Source organism: Gallinula chloropus (assembly GCF_964237585.1).
Source record: "Gallinula chloropus genome assembly, chromosome: 5".
Classification (NCBI taxonomy): Eukaryota; Metazoa; Chordata; class Aves; order Gruiformes; family Rallidae; genus Gallinula; species Gallinula chloropus.
In genome coordinates this window covers 67,087,336-67,104,387 of record NC_140090.1, presented here as the reverse complement: position 1 = coordinate 67,104,387, position 17,052 = coordinate 67,087,336, and the positions used below count along the sequence as shown (strand labels likewise).

Sequence of the window (17,052 nt, the reverse complement as noted above, 5' to 3'; positions counted from 1 at the left end):
ATCAAAACCAAACTCAATACAAAAAATGTGAAAGTGTCACAATAAGAACACAGACACACAGGACACAAGAATCATTAAAGTGGTTATTAAGTGCTACTCCTTACCTAATATTGACTAATGCATGGGTCACCTTGCTTGCAGGCTCTTTCCACTGACCAGCATTGGTAGAAAGCCGTAGAACTGAAAGGAAAAGACAGTTAACAGCACTTGCACAGAACCAGCAATTTTTTAATCCAAAATGTAACAAAAAATAATAATCTGTTCTGACAAAATGGCAGCCTGGGAATCACATCAGAAAAAAAGGCCATCTTTGAGACAATGTGGGATTCAGGACAGAAGTTCCCTTCAAACCCCGTCTAAGAAATGTAAGGAACATGGAAGAGGTGAGCAGAACAAGCTAATGACTGGGAGGCAGAAAGCAGAGGGAACAGAAGAGCCTAGGTCCTCCTGAATGCTTTCATCACCACATATTAAAGTTAATTTTCTCCAGAAACAGGACAGTGTCCCAGGTCTATGATATCTTTCAGTCCATTATTCTCCAGCTCCTGTTTAGTCAAAGTTCCATCTAAGCTGGACTGCATCCTGTGATTTAAACATGACCCAGCAGTGATGGATTCGTTACCTCCCTGTTTATCTGGAGCTGCAGAGAGGGATTACACACCAGCCTAGGGAAAACACACTCCCTGTAGGAACAAGGGTGCTGTTCTGATGCACAGATGGTCTCTGACAGACTCGTGAGCAGATCTGAAAACATTCTGCAATAGGAAGAACTTCTAGGGAGTCCAGTTCTTTTCTGTCAGCGCACCCAAAGTATTTGGGTCAGAATCTATAGTGTTTCTATACTGGCAGTTACCTCCACATCTCTTGGTAAGTACCAAAACAATAACAGATCCTGTAGCACATTTGTTATTTAATCTTCCATATTTCCTGAAGAGAAGGGAATTTGCTATTAATTTGGGTTTTCTGGGGGTTACATTCCACAGGAAAGGTTCATCTTTGCCTTAGAAGCGGAGAAACAGCTCATCTGTTAAGATCATCTAGAAACACCAAGTTAAGATCATCTTTAGATCATTCTACAAGTGAATCCATAAGCACAGTGAACATATACTCTTGCAAGAGAAGCTTTCAGTCCTGAAGATCTGAATCAAGTTCAGTTTCAGGACAAGGAAAAGGAAAGAAAACCCAAGGCAACTAGATTCCACCTCCACTGGAACACAGAAAGTTTCAACGATGTTAACAGTGTAACTAAAAGACGAGGTAGCTTTGTGCTAACAAATGTCCGGAGGCTAGGGGACAGACAGGCAACTGTAGTCCCAGTGAGATGGATTGACAAGCCAAGGGAAGCTGTCAGGACACCAGGCTAAGCTGTGGCCTTCATCAACTTGAGATAGTGCTACCTTCTCGCTTCCTTCTGCTACTGTTACATGTCACTGGTAAAAAAAAAAAAAGATGCCAGCTCTGGGTAACATGATTTTGTCAAACAGTACTTGAATATCTGAAGTAATGTATTCAGAGAGGGTTTCCATTCAGGGATGTACAACATTAATTCAAAGGGGGCTGCTCAGCATAGCAGGATGGAAAACATTTCATGTGACAAATGAGTTGTTTCAACAGGTCAGATGTGCCTGTTGCAGCCCAACTGAGTAAATATTTGAGTGCCTTATCCTTCCATTCCCCTTTCCTTCAGTTTCCACAGGGGACGGGATTGAAAAGTTACTGGCTAGTAAAAGCACCTCATCTTACTAACTGCCATTCTTAGGAGTAGGAAATGGGTTAGCAAAAAGTTTTATGTGGTCAGAGGGCACAAAAATGGCCAAGTGATCCCTTGTATACTGGATGAGAACTAGGAAGTTTGTCCGTAAGGGCGGTTAATTTTTGCTTCCAATTGCAGGGACGATTTGGCTACTTTTATTTAGATGAAGATGGTTCTCTCCCATGTCAAAAGAGCAGTCAGTGTAGCCAAACATCTCTGTCCCACTGCCCATGACTCCACTTATATGCTTATATTAGCTCCTGCTGTTCATCAGGTGAGCGTGCTGCAAAGGGAGCAGGAGGTGAGGGGAAGAAAGGTCCTTCTAGAACAGAGAGAGTGACGAACATAGTTATGTTCTTTTCTTCACAGCTTCAAGCGTGCAGGCACTCTACCAGCACTGCTGCAGGCTCCTGTGTATACGCTGCCTGATTATGCCTCCATGCATTCCTTGTTCTCCTCTGGTCCTCTTCTCCCTGCTGGGTGCCACTTGGTGGCATTCCAGCATGCCTCTCTCTTTGAAGGACAAAACTTCTCCCTGTTTTGCCAGTCGGCACATTCTCTAGTCCAGCGGTTCGTTTGTCATTTGCAAGCAGGTTTGTGAGGGCTGTTTTCTCCCTTTGTTTTGGCAGTGAGTGTAGAAGATATGACTCTTCCAAATTCTTGTTTGTATTGAGTGTGTTTCTGTGCTGGCTGGTTCTGCAGCATGTACCTGTGGGGTGACCTGTCAAACATGCTAGATGCAAACTACACAAAGGTGCATGAAATACCACATACCCTGTTCTGCCAACAAATTCACACTTCCAACCAGAGTCAAGTGGCTGCTAGAAAAAAAATTACTCTGTTCCCTTCTTTCTGCCCCAATTAAAAAAAAAAATGTTATCCCTTTGACTAGTTTATCCCTCTCTCAATTTACTAAACATGTCCTAGTACACAAAACATATCCACTCACTGAGAGACACAGCAGCAGGAGGTGGACAGAGAAGACCCAACACAAATTCCTCTCCACTACCACCCTCACCTGTAGTCATCAGCAGTCCTAACTAGTCAGGAAGGACTCACCCATAGAATAAAGGTTGTCAAAATTCTGATGCATCCGAATGATTTCATAATACAGCTCGTCATAGCTGCTGGGGGTGGGGAGAAAGGTGTCCCCATAAGTGATGAACATGTTGAAGAGATTGACAACCTACACAAGCAAGTGAAAAGAAGTTACATCAGGAATATTTACACAAAATCAACTCTGCAACAGAAACAACAGAAACTATGACCAAAATATTCAAAGAAATAACTCTCAGGTGCATCACACATTAATACATTACTTTGCTGCTTTATCTGTTATTTTCCTTAAGAGTACAGAATGGCCAGACAAGAAGCTTAAACACAATCGTATCTGGAGCCAGGAAAACAGGTTTCTCTAATTTTTGTATACACAGGGCCACAGAACAAGTAAAAGCATTGCCAAATCTGCAGAATTAAGTTAAAGCTTTTCCTCACATACACTTACGTATTTCAATGAACAGACCCTAGAAATGAGTCCAAACACACAGCATAACCAACCGCAACGACATTCCTCAGCCTTGTGGCCTTGTTCTTGTATCTTCTTACCAGGACAGAAATCCTGGATTCTTTCCTAAGATTCATTCAAGGTTAGGTTGTTTAGAGCAAGAAGATTTGTGTTGTCTGTACTCACCATCAGCGCAAGGGTGAAGATGTTGTGCTTGGCCAGCAACACAGTCTCATTAGACATGAGGAACTTCAACAAGTTGATCAATGCTAGGAGAAAACAATATATATTTTTAAAATAAAATTAAAAGCAAAACAATTCTCAACAAGTCCCTTAAATACAGACACATTTTCATTACCTAGTAGAAACTAATCTATATGTCAGCTGCTCACCTCTCAGAAATATATCTATTTACATGTGGGTTACTTGGGGAGTTTTTGTGGCTAAAATACTGTGCTGGACAGGCTACAGCTATTTTACTATCCCACATTTACTCTCCTTCACTGACTTCCTGATTAAATCTGCTCAGGCTCAAGGTAAGCCTCTTGTTAGCTCAGTTAGTTCACAGGACATTTTTCTATCTGCCAGATCCTGAAGTGAGCCTTGGGGTTGGAGAATCCCACTGTCTTCGTTTCTGCTTCACACATCACCAACATGATGTATGTGTACAGTCAGCCCCAAACTGTCACTCTTGTTGATACGTGCAGTTAAAAAAAAAGTAACAAAAAATAAAAAAACATGGCATAGTTTTTCTGTAGCTCTATGGCAGTGCTGCTGGAATGGTACAAGGAAGGATAATATTACTTTACTGTGTCAATTATCTAGGACTGTGCAGTAAAGACTACAGATCTGGTTCACACTTGTCCTATGAAAATAACAAAAGCTTCTGCTGTAACCACCCAAAATCAGTTAGTGATAGTGGGAATTAACAAAAAGGTTGGATAAGAGAGCTTTAATCAAAGAGACTTTACAATAAACAGTTCTATTCTATACACGTGAATAAAATGAAACGGGTTTTTTTTTATCTTGTTGTTTCAAGTTCTTGAAAATTTCAAAAAAGAAAGCTATTCTGAATTATAGCTGCTCAGGGCTGAGAGCTGATGCCTGCCTGGAACAGATTCTTAATGTATTCTCTGCTCTGAAGTCAGCAGATTTCAAGACTTAAAACGTCTGAATTAGATGACCTGAAACATCAAGCTAGAATGCTATACAGACTTTTTAAAAAGGTTCTTAATTACCTACTAATTGGTAACTGCATCTAACAGAGTAACACGAGGCACTACTCTGATTTGTTACAGGTTCACCTAGAATTTATTATTCTGTTTTTTCCCTGTTACACACTACCCAGCCACCTGCAAGAAAACCAACTCCAGTTTGGGAGAAGCCCATAGCAAATACTGAACAGACCATTCATCTCAGCCCAAAGGTAGAGGCTACAAGACAGGAGTAGATAAAACACAGGGAACCCAAATGAGCTAAGGGCAAAAATTAGATACCCTTCTCCCCTCTTCAGGATTACAGAACAGTCAGAAAAGGTAAAACCAAAAAAAACCTACAGTAAAATGACAGATGTTAAGAGACTGGTAAGATCTGGAATTAAACAAAGTTGTCAGATTCTGAATACAGTCCTGGAACCACTACCTTCTGATACTGCAAGTTCATTGCGACGATCAAGTTCATATAGGTCCTGAAACAGGAAGCCTACAATGATTTACCTCACTAGGAGTGAGGGTATTTATTCACCACAGACAGAAGCTACTTCAGTTTAACAAACCAACTGGTGGCTTGATGCTGAACTGCAAACCAGAACAAGAGTTCTGTGCAAACTCCAGATATACAAGTGATTTATCTTTCCCAACTATTCCAGGATTTTACAATCTGCAGCAGCACCTCTCCTGTGACAGCAGCCCACCTCAGGCAGCAGATACACTATCATCTCTTCAATCCAGACACAGAACTCCTCACACCATCATCAGAGTCAAATCTGGGACCAAAACCAGAGTCTGGATTCCACAATGATCCAGCTCTGCTACTACTCCTGTCAGATATTTTTCTGTAAAACAGCCATTTCAAAACAAAGAAATAGCAGGTACAGATGGGCTCTCTACTGGAGCAGACATCCAGCTAAAAACAGGTTTCCAAGGTAACCGAGCCTCCACAGCAAAATAAGTAGAGTCCCCCACAGCCAGTGCTCTGGAGTGAAGACAGCTGCCCTGCATCTCTGCCACAGCAGCTTATTGGCCCTCTCCCTATTTAGTAGACAGAACATGGTTTTACCTCTTTCTGGCCACACAAGTCCACACAGCCACATCTTGTGAGCAGGTGGGACTTCTGAAAGCAGATCAGCAGGGCTCTGGATTTTTCCTAAGTGGAGTGAAGCCTCTTGTTCATCCCATTGCCTCTCACTGTCACACTAGAACCCTGCAGAAAGCCCTGTGGCCAAGGGTGGTTGTGCAGCACAATCATAAGCCACTGAACATTCAAACACAGTGAACACAAAAGCTGCCTGTGGTGGGGAGACACTGTTTTCTGAAGAACAAGCATAACCACCGTGGTATGAAGCATGAGCACTCATCATCTGATGGGGCAAGTACCCTACAGTCACCCACTGCAGTATTTCTCAGATACCTCCCCGCAGCACTTGCGCCACCCTTTGTTGGAGACAACACTTGAAGGAGACCTGCTGCTCTGTTCTACCCCAAAACCAACTCCTACGTTTGTTCCAGCTGTTGCAAGGAATTTGCTCATGGTTAATTTTCCTGTTCCAGTTAGAAAGAAGACAAGAGATTACCGCTGCTTGAAATCAATCTTCATACCTGAATTGCACAGCATCATAGCCCACTCACAGCCCATCTATTCTGTTCCTTCCCTAAGAACTAGGAAGAAGAGGGACGTGCTTCACATGAAGAAGCTCAGTGCTGGGCTTAGAGCTGGTCAGAAGACCTAATCCACCAGGTTTACAGTCCCTGCATGCACTGTACAGACAAATTTACCCACTGTTTGGAAATCACACGTTCCTAAAGAAGTTGCAGTGCTTTTAATTAGGATATACATTACACTGATGCTCAAAAAGCAACTGATCTATTTCCACACCACCCTCTGCTCAAGTGGCTCTAAGGAACAGGAACACTATGGCAAAAGACCCATAAATATATACAGCTACCTGTGTCTCCACAGTTGGCTTGTAAAGCAGCCCCTTCACTGAAAACGAGGACAGCTATGCCCTGGAGTTTTCAGGATTAACAACTTTTAGACCCAACTTCATATGTCCAGTGCCTTTCAGTGACAATTACACATACAAAATGAACCCTGAAAGCAAAGGTCCAACTGGCTGAACACCTCTTTCCCCCTGAGCTCCAACAGGGCACTGCTGCTGCTACTCCTGAGCAACCCGAGGCCAAATCAGATGTGTCACTTTTTCCCTGCTGCAATCAACTGTTCCCCTCTCACAGCCCATCTGCAGGCTGCCCTCTCACAGCAGCCAGGAAATTATCCATGTTTGTTCCCAACGGAGGAGCAGTTCAATCTCTCCGCCGCACAGGCAGACAGAACTGTGGCCTTCGCTGGGGCTCAGCCACATTATCCCAATTTGTGCTCCAGGATTTAACAGTGATGGATGGTTTCAGCATGAGATCTATTTCAACATTAACTAGAAAACAGCATCATTTTTGCAATAGCCTATAGAGCCTTTTTCTTCTAAAGATACCTGTCTTTAGCATCCCTCACTAGGACAGAATACACCCCCTACGGTAAGCCTCAAAAACATCCATAATTTCACAATTCAATAGTGCCTCTAGAACTCTTTAGCAGTGAAAGCAGGAAACTGTAACTAAACTAAACTAGCAGCCATCAGGATCTGCATGCAAGCTGCTCATTTTGCGACCTGAGCACACTGGCTATGCTTCTTAAATCAACAAGAAGAGAACACGGCCTTGAACATCTACATTTACAGCCCCAAAACCAGGTACAAAAGCATGTTGAGTGGACCCTTAAATTGCACATGAAGCCATATGACTGGCTGTATGTGCAAGTGGTGTAAAGCATCCAGATGGGTTTTTAGGCAATTTTCTCTCCCAAGGATTATTATAGCCAAAGTCTGAAAAGTGGTACCACCAGCTTTACTGACACTCTCCCTGCTTCTTAAACTGAAATTACTGCAGTGAAAGAGGCTCTTAGCTCCTCCACCACACAGCTGCTTTTGAGGACAGACATTTTCCCTTATCAGCTCTGTGGCCAGCCAGTCTGCTGAGAAGCAACAGTACTCCACAGTTATTTGCTGCTCTTCAAGCCAATCTTCTATAAGACGACTGGGCAGCCAGCATCTCTTCTTCTATTCTACTAGGAAGGAGGCAATTCCTGTTACAGACACACACCCTTCATTCCCTCCTTCCCCTAGTCCTCCTCCTATGGGAGACTTACCCCCTCCTCTCCCTGTAAGCCTCCTTTCAAGCAGAAGCATCTTCAGCCCCAGCACATTTGGGATTGACCCAAAGTTTTTGTTCTATTTAGTGTCTCTGTGTTCACCATTGGGATCACGTGTAACGCAACAGGAGCACGGAGGTAGGTTATGAAGGGGCGGGAGGGGAGTAGAAGCAGCACCGTCCCTTGGGCAAGTCAGAATGTAGCACAGACTCTGCCAAGAGCGTCAGAAGGCTCTGATGTGTTATTGCACAACAGAGCAGAAGAGAACAGCCCTGAGACACACATCAATGAGAGCTTGGATGGGTTGAGCACGGTACGGAGGCCTCTGTCTCTGCATCTGCTGTGCTCTCAGGTCAAAAATCTTCTAATGGTGCGTGTAATGGCTCTCAATAAAGGGGCAAGGGAGAAAGATGTGAGGGCTCCTCAGAAGCTGCAGTGTAGCATCAATTAATAGGATCCTGTGACCTAATAAAATCCTCCAACCTTCTACCCTCCAACTCTCAGGGCACTCTGGGAGGAACAGTGCTTTTTCCTATTCCTTCTGGGAGTTACAACTGTAACAACAGTCTATTCAGTGTTTCAACCCACAGCCCCCTTAGGGTGATCCCCATGCACACATCACTATGGGGCAGCTGATAAGGACATCCGGGCAATGCTACTTCTTGTCGAGAAATCCTCTGCCTCCGAGTGCTTCAGCAGCACAGCAACCATCCTACACCTCTCACAGCCAGCCTGTTCATATATACATACTGTAAAGACAAGGTCCATACTACTCGTAGTAGTACATGGTAAGCCAGATCTGGTAAGGATTAGTGCACTAGACTGGAACTAAGAAGAAACTGGATTAAATTCCTTAGGAAGCAGCACTTTGTGTGCTTTCTATTCCTCTTTCTGTGCTTCAGTTCCTCAACATAAATAGAAAACAGCACCATTCTGTCTGAAACAGCACTGGAAGATTAAACAGTGCAATGAGAACAACCCTGGCTGTACCTGGTCAGACCAAAGGCCCACCGATGCTCAGTATTCTGTCTCTAACTGGTCAACATCAAGTGCCTGTTGAAAAGCAATAGGTCAAGCAATGCTTTCTTCCAGATTCCAGAGTTCAACATGATCCACTTACACAAGGGAAACTACAGAACAGAGCGGGGGAACAAGAGACACTCACAACACAATACCATAACCGTGGACTAGTCCACTCTCCTACTCCAGACTGGAAGTCACAAGGGCTAAGCTAGGATAGCCACTGCTAAGCTAGGGTATCAGACTGTGCTGCTAGGAGGAGGAGGGACCTCCAAACAGAGTAATCACCTGTAATAAATGCTACACCTGAAGAATAACTCAGAGATAGGGAAGCAAAAGGCTTAAATAAGATACACTGAGATGACCCACGTGTTAAGAGGATGCAGATCTGGCCCCGTTCAGCATGGGCAGATGCTCAGCAGAACAGTGATCAAAACAAACTCAGCAGGAGATGAATATCTACAGACAGGGTTTGACAGAAAAGAACCGAAAGAGGTAGTTTCCAGATAGAGCAGTAGGGATAGAAAGCGTGTCCAGGAAATAGCTACATTGCTATTACAAACTAATGTACCAGAACCCCCCGAGGCACAAACTCTCCCAGCATCCTTGGACAAGTGAACCAATTACTCAGGGACAGCACTTGCAGCTTCCCGTCAATCAGCCCAAGCGCCAGAAAACAAGACTTGCCCCATTGCTGCAGTGCCCTCTCAGGGGAAGCAATAAAAGCTCTGTCAACATCACTATCCAACATGCTTCAGCTCCTGCTCTCTGCTCTGAGACGGGGGGAGCACCCGGCTATACGGCTCCCCTAATTGCTGCCCTGCTTGCCCTGCAGGCACCGCTCACTCCTGCTCCAGGCCACCAAAGCTATTGGCAGGCTCCCCACCGCCAGCATCTTCGCCATCTACAGCTGTTCCTCTTCTCCCCACGACTCTCGGGGTGTAAAGCATGAGAGCAGCCTGTATTCTTAATGAGTAAAACCAGCTTGCCAGAGGGGTAGAGCACATGCTGGCATAACCCGTCACTCCCCGGATCAGTTGAGTAGGCCACTTCACTTCCAACCCTTCTCTTGCTTTATATAGTTCCCATCCCCGGTACTCACTGTTCCCACCTAACCGCAGCCAACGGTGTGAAAATTGCAAGCTTAATGGAAACGCTGATTGCTGATGCCAGAGCAGTGCTGCTTGATAGCAATCTAGCAAGCAGCAAGAAAGAAGCCAAAATTTTCCAACTTCAGCTAAAGCTCAGATGAACAATATGCTGTTTTTCTTAAAAATAAAAAACTGAAAAAGCACACACCCACAGCCTTCATGTCTCTTTAGAGGAAAGGGAAGTACTGAGCTCAATTCTATTCTGTCTGACAGTGCAGGTTCACACTGTTAATTAAATAGTAGTCTTGGGAGTTAAGGTTGCACATTTTTGCATGGGATTTTAAAACAGAAAAGGAGGACCATCTGGTGAAAGAGCAGAAACATTGTGTGATAACATGGAAAGACAGCGAAGTAAGAGATCCAGGTGTGCTGCTTCTTGAAAACAAAAAGGGGACAGGGATAAATCACTGCGTTCTGAATGCTGAAACCCCTCTGTGGAGACAGAGGAACGGCTGTGAACAGCTCTGGCTGTTACACGTCTGTCATCGATGGGACCGTGTCCCAGGAAAAATCATCGCACTGTCTCTACTAGATCACCACGACTTGCAAACTGTTTGGGATTCACAGTCTAATTCTCCAGTGTTAACTAGCTTTATTTAAAAAGTAACTTGCAGGACAGAACAACTTATCCAGATGAGACCTGCCAGGCTGAGGCAGGATGACCAAAAGGTTACTGGGGTTTTGTCCACTTAAATCACTAAATTGCCTTTGTGTTCACATAAGCAAGGCTCTGTTGATGAAGAATTCACATCCTGAACTTACCAGGTGATCAATAAGTGCCACAAATCCTGTATTATACTTTTTTCTCTCCATCAGCAACTGAGGCCAAACCCTTTATCATTAGTTTTAAAATGTCTTAAAATAAAGTGAAGGTAACCAGAACTAAGTAATAGAAGACTAAGAAGGATTTGAGTAAAAGCAGATGCTTCCTAAAAATGCCCCATACAGGGAATTCAGAACATCATCTGCTACAAGAAAGCCACAGAGTTCCTGCATTTCTTACACTACCTCCTTTAGGGGGTTTACACCAGTACATTTCACCAAATGGCCACGGGCTCTTATCACAAAAGCATTTCAGCTTTGGCTGAAGGAGGTAATGTGGAGAACTTAACATGAAATTGGACCACTGGTTGAGAGTGGCAGCAAAAGACTACAAGCAAATGTTTGCTGTCTTCCTTGTGACTTTCATGTCTCCTGCCTGCAAGTGAGCTTCTGCATGATGGGATTGGAGCTTTCTCTAGAGTAACATGGGAGTGCCAACAGATGTATAAATTAAATCAATGAATGAATATCAACTCACACCACACATCACAACTACAAACAAAAATAATTTTATAAATCTATTTTTCCATTTCCAACCTTTCCTCAAGTCACTGTGACAGTCGACAGGACTAACAGTTGTGCTCCCGTATCAAGCTTATGCCAACATAGTACCACACGCCCAACCCAGGACCAGCATTCCTATGAGCAAAGAAAATAGGCAACTCTAAGGGCTGCCAACTCCCACTACCTATTCCATGGCACATAACAGTTACAGCCTTTAGCTTGTGTGAAAAGCTACATTTTTTCCCCAATAGATTTTCAGAACTATTCCGCCTCCTCAGAAACCTCACTTGAGTGAACCAGCACGAGTGCTCATCAACCTGCTGGGCTTCCTTCTAAACAGCTGGCCAATATTATCTGTCTTCTGTTTCAAAGATAAGGAACAAAGATAAAGCTTGCCCATCACCTATCTACAGAGGGGAGGTAAGTTGTCATCAACAAGGCCACTGCATAAAACGCAAGTTAATCACAAGTCTAATCCTGCTTTACTGAGCCACTTAGAAATAAACACCAATTCCAAAACTTCAACTTCATGACACAGTTTGTCAGAATACTAAAGGACCTCCCTGTGTTCTGTAATCCTAGAGCTAAGCATCTCTGCCCTTAAGGCGAGACCTGCAAAATCCTGCCCACATCCTTCTTGGCACAGAAAGAAGTCATAGGCACGGGTGAAATGGTCAAAACGTAATTCTGAGAAAAGAAAAGCCTTTCAAACACACAATACGTTACGAAGCACTGGGAAAAAAATACCTAGGATACACTCCTAAGCTAGGCACTGGCTCTCGTTCCCTGGTTTTCCACAACAAATGGTCCCAGGAAGATATTTAATTAAGAAAATAGAAAAAAGGTTATTTAGTTCCATCTCCAACAGTTACAAATGCTGAATAGCTCCCTTTCAAGATCATGCAATGATTTCTAAGCAAAAGGTTCTACCTGGCACCATGTCACAGCCTCCCTAAACCCAGACCTCATCCTAACTAGTCCCTCCTACACTCAGGCTTCCTATCCCTCCTAACACACTATCATCTCCAATTCATCTCATCCTCCCAGATCAAGATCCCCTCTGGCTCTGAAGACTGACCTACCGCATCAACTCAGAACTCTCATATTCCTGCTGCAGCTGCTCACCTTTAACCAGCCTGGACATTTTGCACTTCCTCCCTCTGCTCCTGATGCTCTGCTGAACTATCACTATGCCCTGCAGAGAGAACCTATCCTTCCCACTCCCAGCCAACTTTGAAAAGTTGGGCCAGCCTTCCACTATCAAAAGGCATGGAGAAATAAGAGGGTAAGCACCAAGTAAAACCTGCATTAGGTAAAGCATGTTGACCTACAAAAGTGTTAAAACTCCAGCATTTGTTCTATAGTTCTCTTCAAAGTTTACAAGCAGCGCAGAGAAATCAGAAAGCATTTCTGCTGGAAGGTATTTGAAAGGTCAAGTGTCTTATAACGACTTCTTTTTCTTCCCAAAACAGTAAGTTCAAGTAGAACCCTTTAACAAACAGACAAACCTTCTTTGTACTCACCCTAGATTTCATCTCATGAAAGCATTTTAAACACACGAGCTGCTGTTCCTCCTAGCCTATCCCTACACGTGACCTTTACTAGTTGCCTCTGAAGATGCTATGCTGAAGAGACCATTCTCTTATGCTTGCAAAATCCTTCAAAGCTGAAAGACAGTTCTTGCTTTATTACCCTATTATAGAATTCTTCAATGAGCAGAAGTTACCACAGCAGCCCCATCTATACCACCAGATACCATGGCTGCTTTCTCTGAACTCTTCAGACTTCAGAGCATGCAGAAGACAGTGCTGGTGGATCTTGAACCTTGGTAGCATTTTTTTAAAGCCACATAAGACATTCTGCAAGTCTGTAAGAAGGTAAAAGTTTAAGTATTTAAGTCTTTTCCCTAAAATCTTTAAGTCATTTGCTAACTGGACAAGCAGCTCTATCACCTTTCAACACTCCCCTGGCACTCAGGGATCAGCTATTTTACCAATGAACCACTGTCTGGTACAGCAGTGTAAGAATCCTGCCTCCCCAAGAGCTGCAAGAAGACAAGCTTCCCTTGCCAGGTAGCTGCTGCACAATGTGACAGTGATAGAGGGATTAGAGATAGAGGGGTGATGCCACATCACAAATCAGAGGGCTCAAGTAGACCTGATCAACCAGAAATGCTGTAGGTAACAAATATGATGAGTAATAAATTTCAGCCACTGAAATAAAACAGCAAAGTACAAGTGACTAAACAATACCACCTTAAATGTGCACTGGGTAGGGGTGTGTTTGTTATACATACTTGAAGTGGGGGGTTTTCCTCCCCTCCAAAATACTGCTGCTTTATTTTTAAATGTTCCACCCTTCACCTCTTTAGTATTCACCCAAAAATACTCTGAAAGCAGCATCACCCTCATGTTATAAATACAGAGCATGGCAAAAATATCTAAGGGGGCTGCAAAAAGGAAAAAAGTATATTTTGTCCAGCAGCATTGTAGAAGTCTGCTTTGATAAAATAAAACCAGAAAAATTAGCTTCTTCATAGTGCTACACAATCGAAGCACCTTCATTTTAACTGTGCATTCAGCATCTATCAGATTAACTAAACTACAAGATAAGAAACTGTAGCCCTCATGTTACAATAATTTGGAAACTGATCTTCAGTGCTTACTAATGGGAAAGCTCACTTTTAATCCTACTTTACACTCAATTGCCCTAATAAATAGCTATTTTTCCATTATTCATTATTATCTTTAAGATTTTTTTTTACTGTCTACTCTTGCTATTATAAGAATATTATTAGAATTGCTTTTCTGTTTCTTTAAACATGGCTTTCGGTTAAAGCAAACCATAGCAACTGCAAAGAAGTTACCTGCACCCCTCTAAGCTCAGAGTGAATTGCTCAAGCATTACTAATTTTGAGGTGGGAGGAGTTGAAGAAATTAGGTCTTTTTATATAAAAAGCTTAAATGACTCATGAAAACTCTTTTGGCATAGCTTATACACGCTTGACAACAACAACATACCTAGCACCTTCCATCACTCAAGTACTGTACAAACTAGTAGAGTTCAACAATTAAAACCCAAACCCTGCCTTTATGACCAGAAAAATCAATCTCATTTTCATGTGTCAAGGAGCAGAATCTAAGAAAAACACAGGGCACAACGTGCTTTTTCTGAGAACAGGAAATTGTTGTTACTGAGTAAAGTTTCCCTGTCAGCTTCATAAAGTACCTCACACTTGGAATTCAACAAATCAGTGTTTAAAAAGTGTAAGGCACCTGGCATAACAGTTGAGATTTCAAAATGTCCATTAGGGATCAGATAATTCAATCATATCCACTTATGGATTCTGATCTTGGCCAAATCTGTAGGTGAATCACCAGCAGTGGTACACTGTCACAGAAGAATAACCTAAAGACTTTCTTCAGCGCTCAAAGGGAAGAGGCACATCCAAACCACAGATGACTGAACTGAAGTCAATCTGCTGAAAAGGTCTGTTGAAGAGGAACCAAGATCAACATGCATCTCTGGATCTGAGAATCTGGTCCACATATCTGCAATTAGCAATCATTTGCATAGGCTAATCAAGTTACAACTGCTTTTTGCTCTCCAGCACTCTCCAAGATATTCCAGAACCTAGTTTCACTAGGGATCTACACACTACTTTGAGTGAGAGACAGGTTATATGTACTACTTTTGCCACCTACAGATCTTCCTTTCTCGCAGTCCTACTTCCAGCTCTCAAACTTCTGCATCAGTCTCTGTCAGCTAAACCTTCTTGGTTGTCTGGTCAATACAGTGTAAATCTCCAGCTGTGCCAGAGACCCAGCCCTTCAATACAAGGGATAAAACAGGGAAACTAAGGCTGGATCACAACCAGAGACTCAGTACCAATACTGCCTTTCCTCAAGCTCAGATGTTGAAAAGGGAAGTCCAACGGAAGTAACATCATGGTGCATCCAAAAAACAGCATTAGTCACTGTGCAAACAGCCCCATTCATATCCTGAGAGATGCCAAGCACCCAGCTCCATTGCTTTGTCTCTGCAACAACTGCAACTTAAAATCATACAAAAGAAACACAGAAACTTTCAAAAAGTGCTGCTGGCCTTTCATACTGAAGACAAAGCACCCACAATGGAAGAGCACCTATCCATCAGATGACACACAAGTAGCTTTTCTTAATCAGAGACTAGCTAACATTAGAATCAGCAATGGAACAGAAGGCTCCATACACGTCGCTACTGCTGCCACCTACAACCCTTATCTCAGTTCCTCCGCACCCCATACCACTACCTACCCCACAGTATTCCCTTTGTCTTCTCCCACTCGATTTTCTGCCTGAAACAACTCTCCTCCTTTTACATGCCAGGTAGAATTTTCTCCCTTTCTTTCAACACTTCCTTACACCAGTTCCCTCCAGCTTCTTTATTCCACCAGGCTCTGTTGGGGGGGTTTCCACTGCTATTATCCACACTGCACAACAGGGGCATTGCTTCAGTCATCACACACCTTGTCATTCAAAAAGACAAGTGTGGGCTTGAAGACCTTCTGTAAAGCACGCCTGATGGGGCAAGCTGAGACCTCAGACCTTACAGTGAGTTGCTGCTCCATTTTAGCTGTTCATACAGCAGTGATAACCAAGTTTTGGATCCAAACTAAAAGCCTGAAGTGGAATATGCCCACACAAAGGACAGAAATTCATTCAGAAGTCCCTGTGCTCTGGTTTGGAATCATCTGTCAGACAGAGACCAGAAAAATACCCATTCTTTTACATCAAAGGCACCAGCATTCTGGGTAATCCATGAGCAGCCTTGACAGGAATAAGCGTTAATTATTAAATAGATATCAAGATAGGGATGGAAATTAGCATTTAGTCTGCCACACACAGCACTCTAGAAGCAACACCCAGAGCAGCCAGCACATGCCCTTTTACAGGCACATGAACCATTCAACCCAGGCCCTTCCAACCTGTACAAACCACCCAGCAGCTACCAAAGAATCTCTCCATTCCCCTCAATATCCCACAAGAGACAAAATTAGGAACATTCTTACTGTTATGTACTCTTGCATGAGAGCATCTCCCTAAACATGCAGAAATCTATAGTAAGCATGGAGCTCTTCAGCTGCATCAGGTGTGCAGACATTCCAGGCCCTCCACAGAAATTTGATCAATCTGACTGCTTTTTACTTCATTGCTTTGCTTTCAAAGCATGTGCAGGACTTAACACTTCTGAGGCACGTTTCAGAAGCACTATACAAACACCAGCTAATTTGAGACAGCTAACAAGAATATCCCAAGATACTGAATCTCCGTGTGTAGAAAGGATTTTTATCACACACCCCCATCCCCCCCAAAATAGAGACAGTAAAAGGTTGAAACATGCCTAAGAGTGTGCTCTCCGAACTATGGAACAGTATCTCCAAGCAAAAGGTATTATATTTAAGAGTTTCATGCTGCCAGGATCCAGGAAAGACCCAGCTCAACCTGGTCAAATAGGACTGGCTCTGGTTCACTGGTAACTGCTGAGAAGGTATCACACACACTGCCAGATGCGATTTCCATTCACAACAGACAGCCACATTGTACATGCTCTTCTCCTGAGCCAGCACTACACTGAAGCCATGCCCCTAGGGGCTCTGTTCTGAAGAAAACAGCCGAAAAGAAATCGTTAATCCCTTAATTAGGGGCACCCACTTCACCTTCTACAAGAATAATTTAGAAAGTCTGAATGGGCCATATGTCACACGAGGTGAAAATTTAGTAACTGAAAGTGACTCTGATTGTTGGTTCGTCTCTCTGTCCCTACACTCAGTTGTACAAAGCTACTGAAGGGAAGCACTCAGTGTTAATTGAGAACAGCTTCACAAACCTCTCATC

At 43.3% G+C, this 17,052-nt stretch overlaps 1 protein-coding gene across 1 annotated transcript in view; it reads right to left on the bottom strand.

Annotated features, from left to right (window-relative positions):
• ARMH3 (armadillo like helical domain containing 3) overlaps positions 1-17,052 on the bottom strand; it is a 126,913-nt gene that overhangs the window by 67,871 nt on the left and 41,990 nt on the right. The window contains exons 21-23 of the mRNA XM_084265144.1: positions 3,444-3,526; positions 2,813-2,939; positions 105-180 (exon numbers count right to left, since the gene is read on the bottom strand). Coding sequence (XP_084121270.1) covers positions 105-180; positions 2,813-2,939; positions 3,444-3,526 — 286 coding nt within the window. The remainder of the gene's footprint in view (positions 1-104; positions 181-2,812; positions 2,940-3,443; positions 3,527-17,052) is intronic.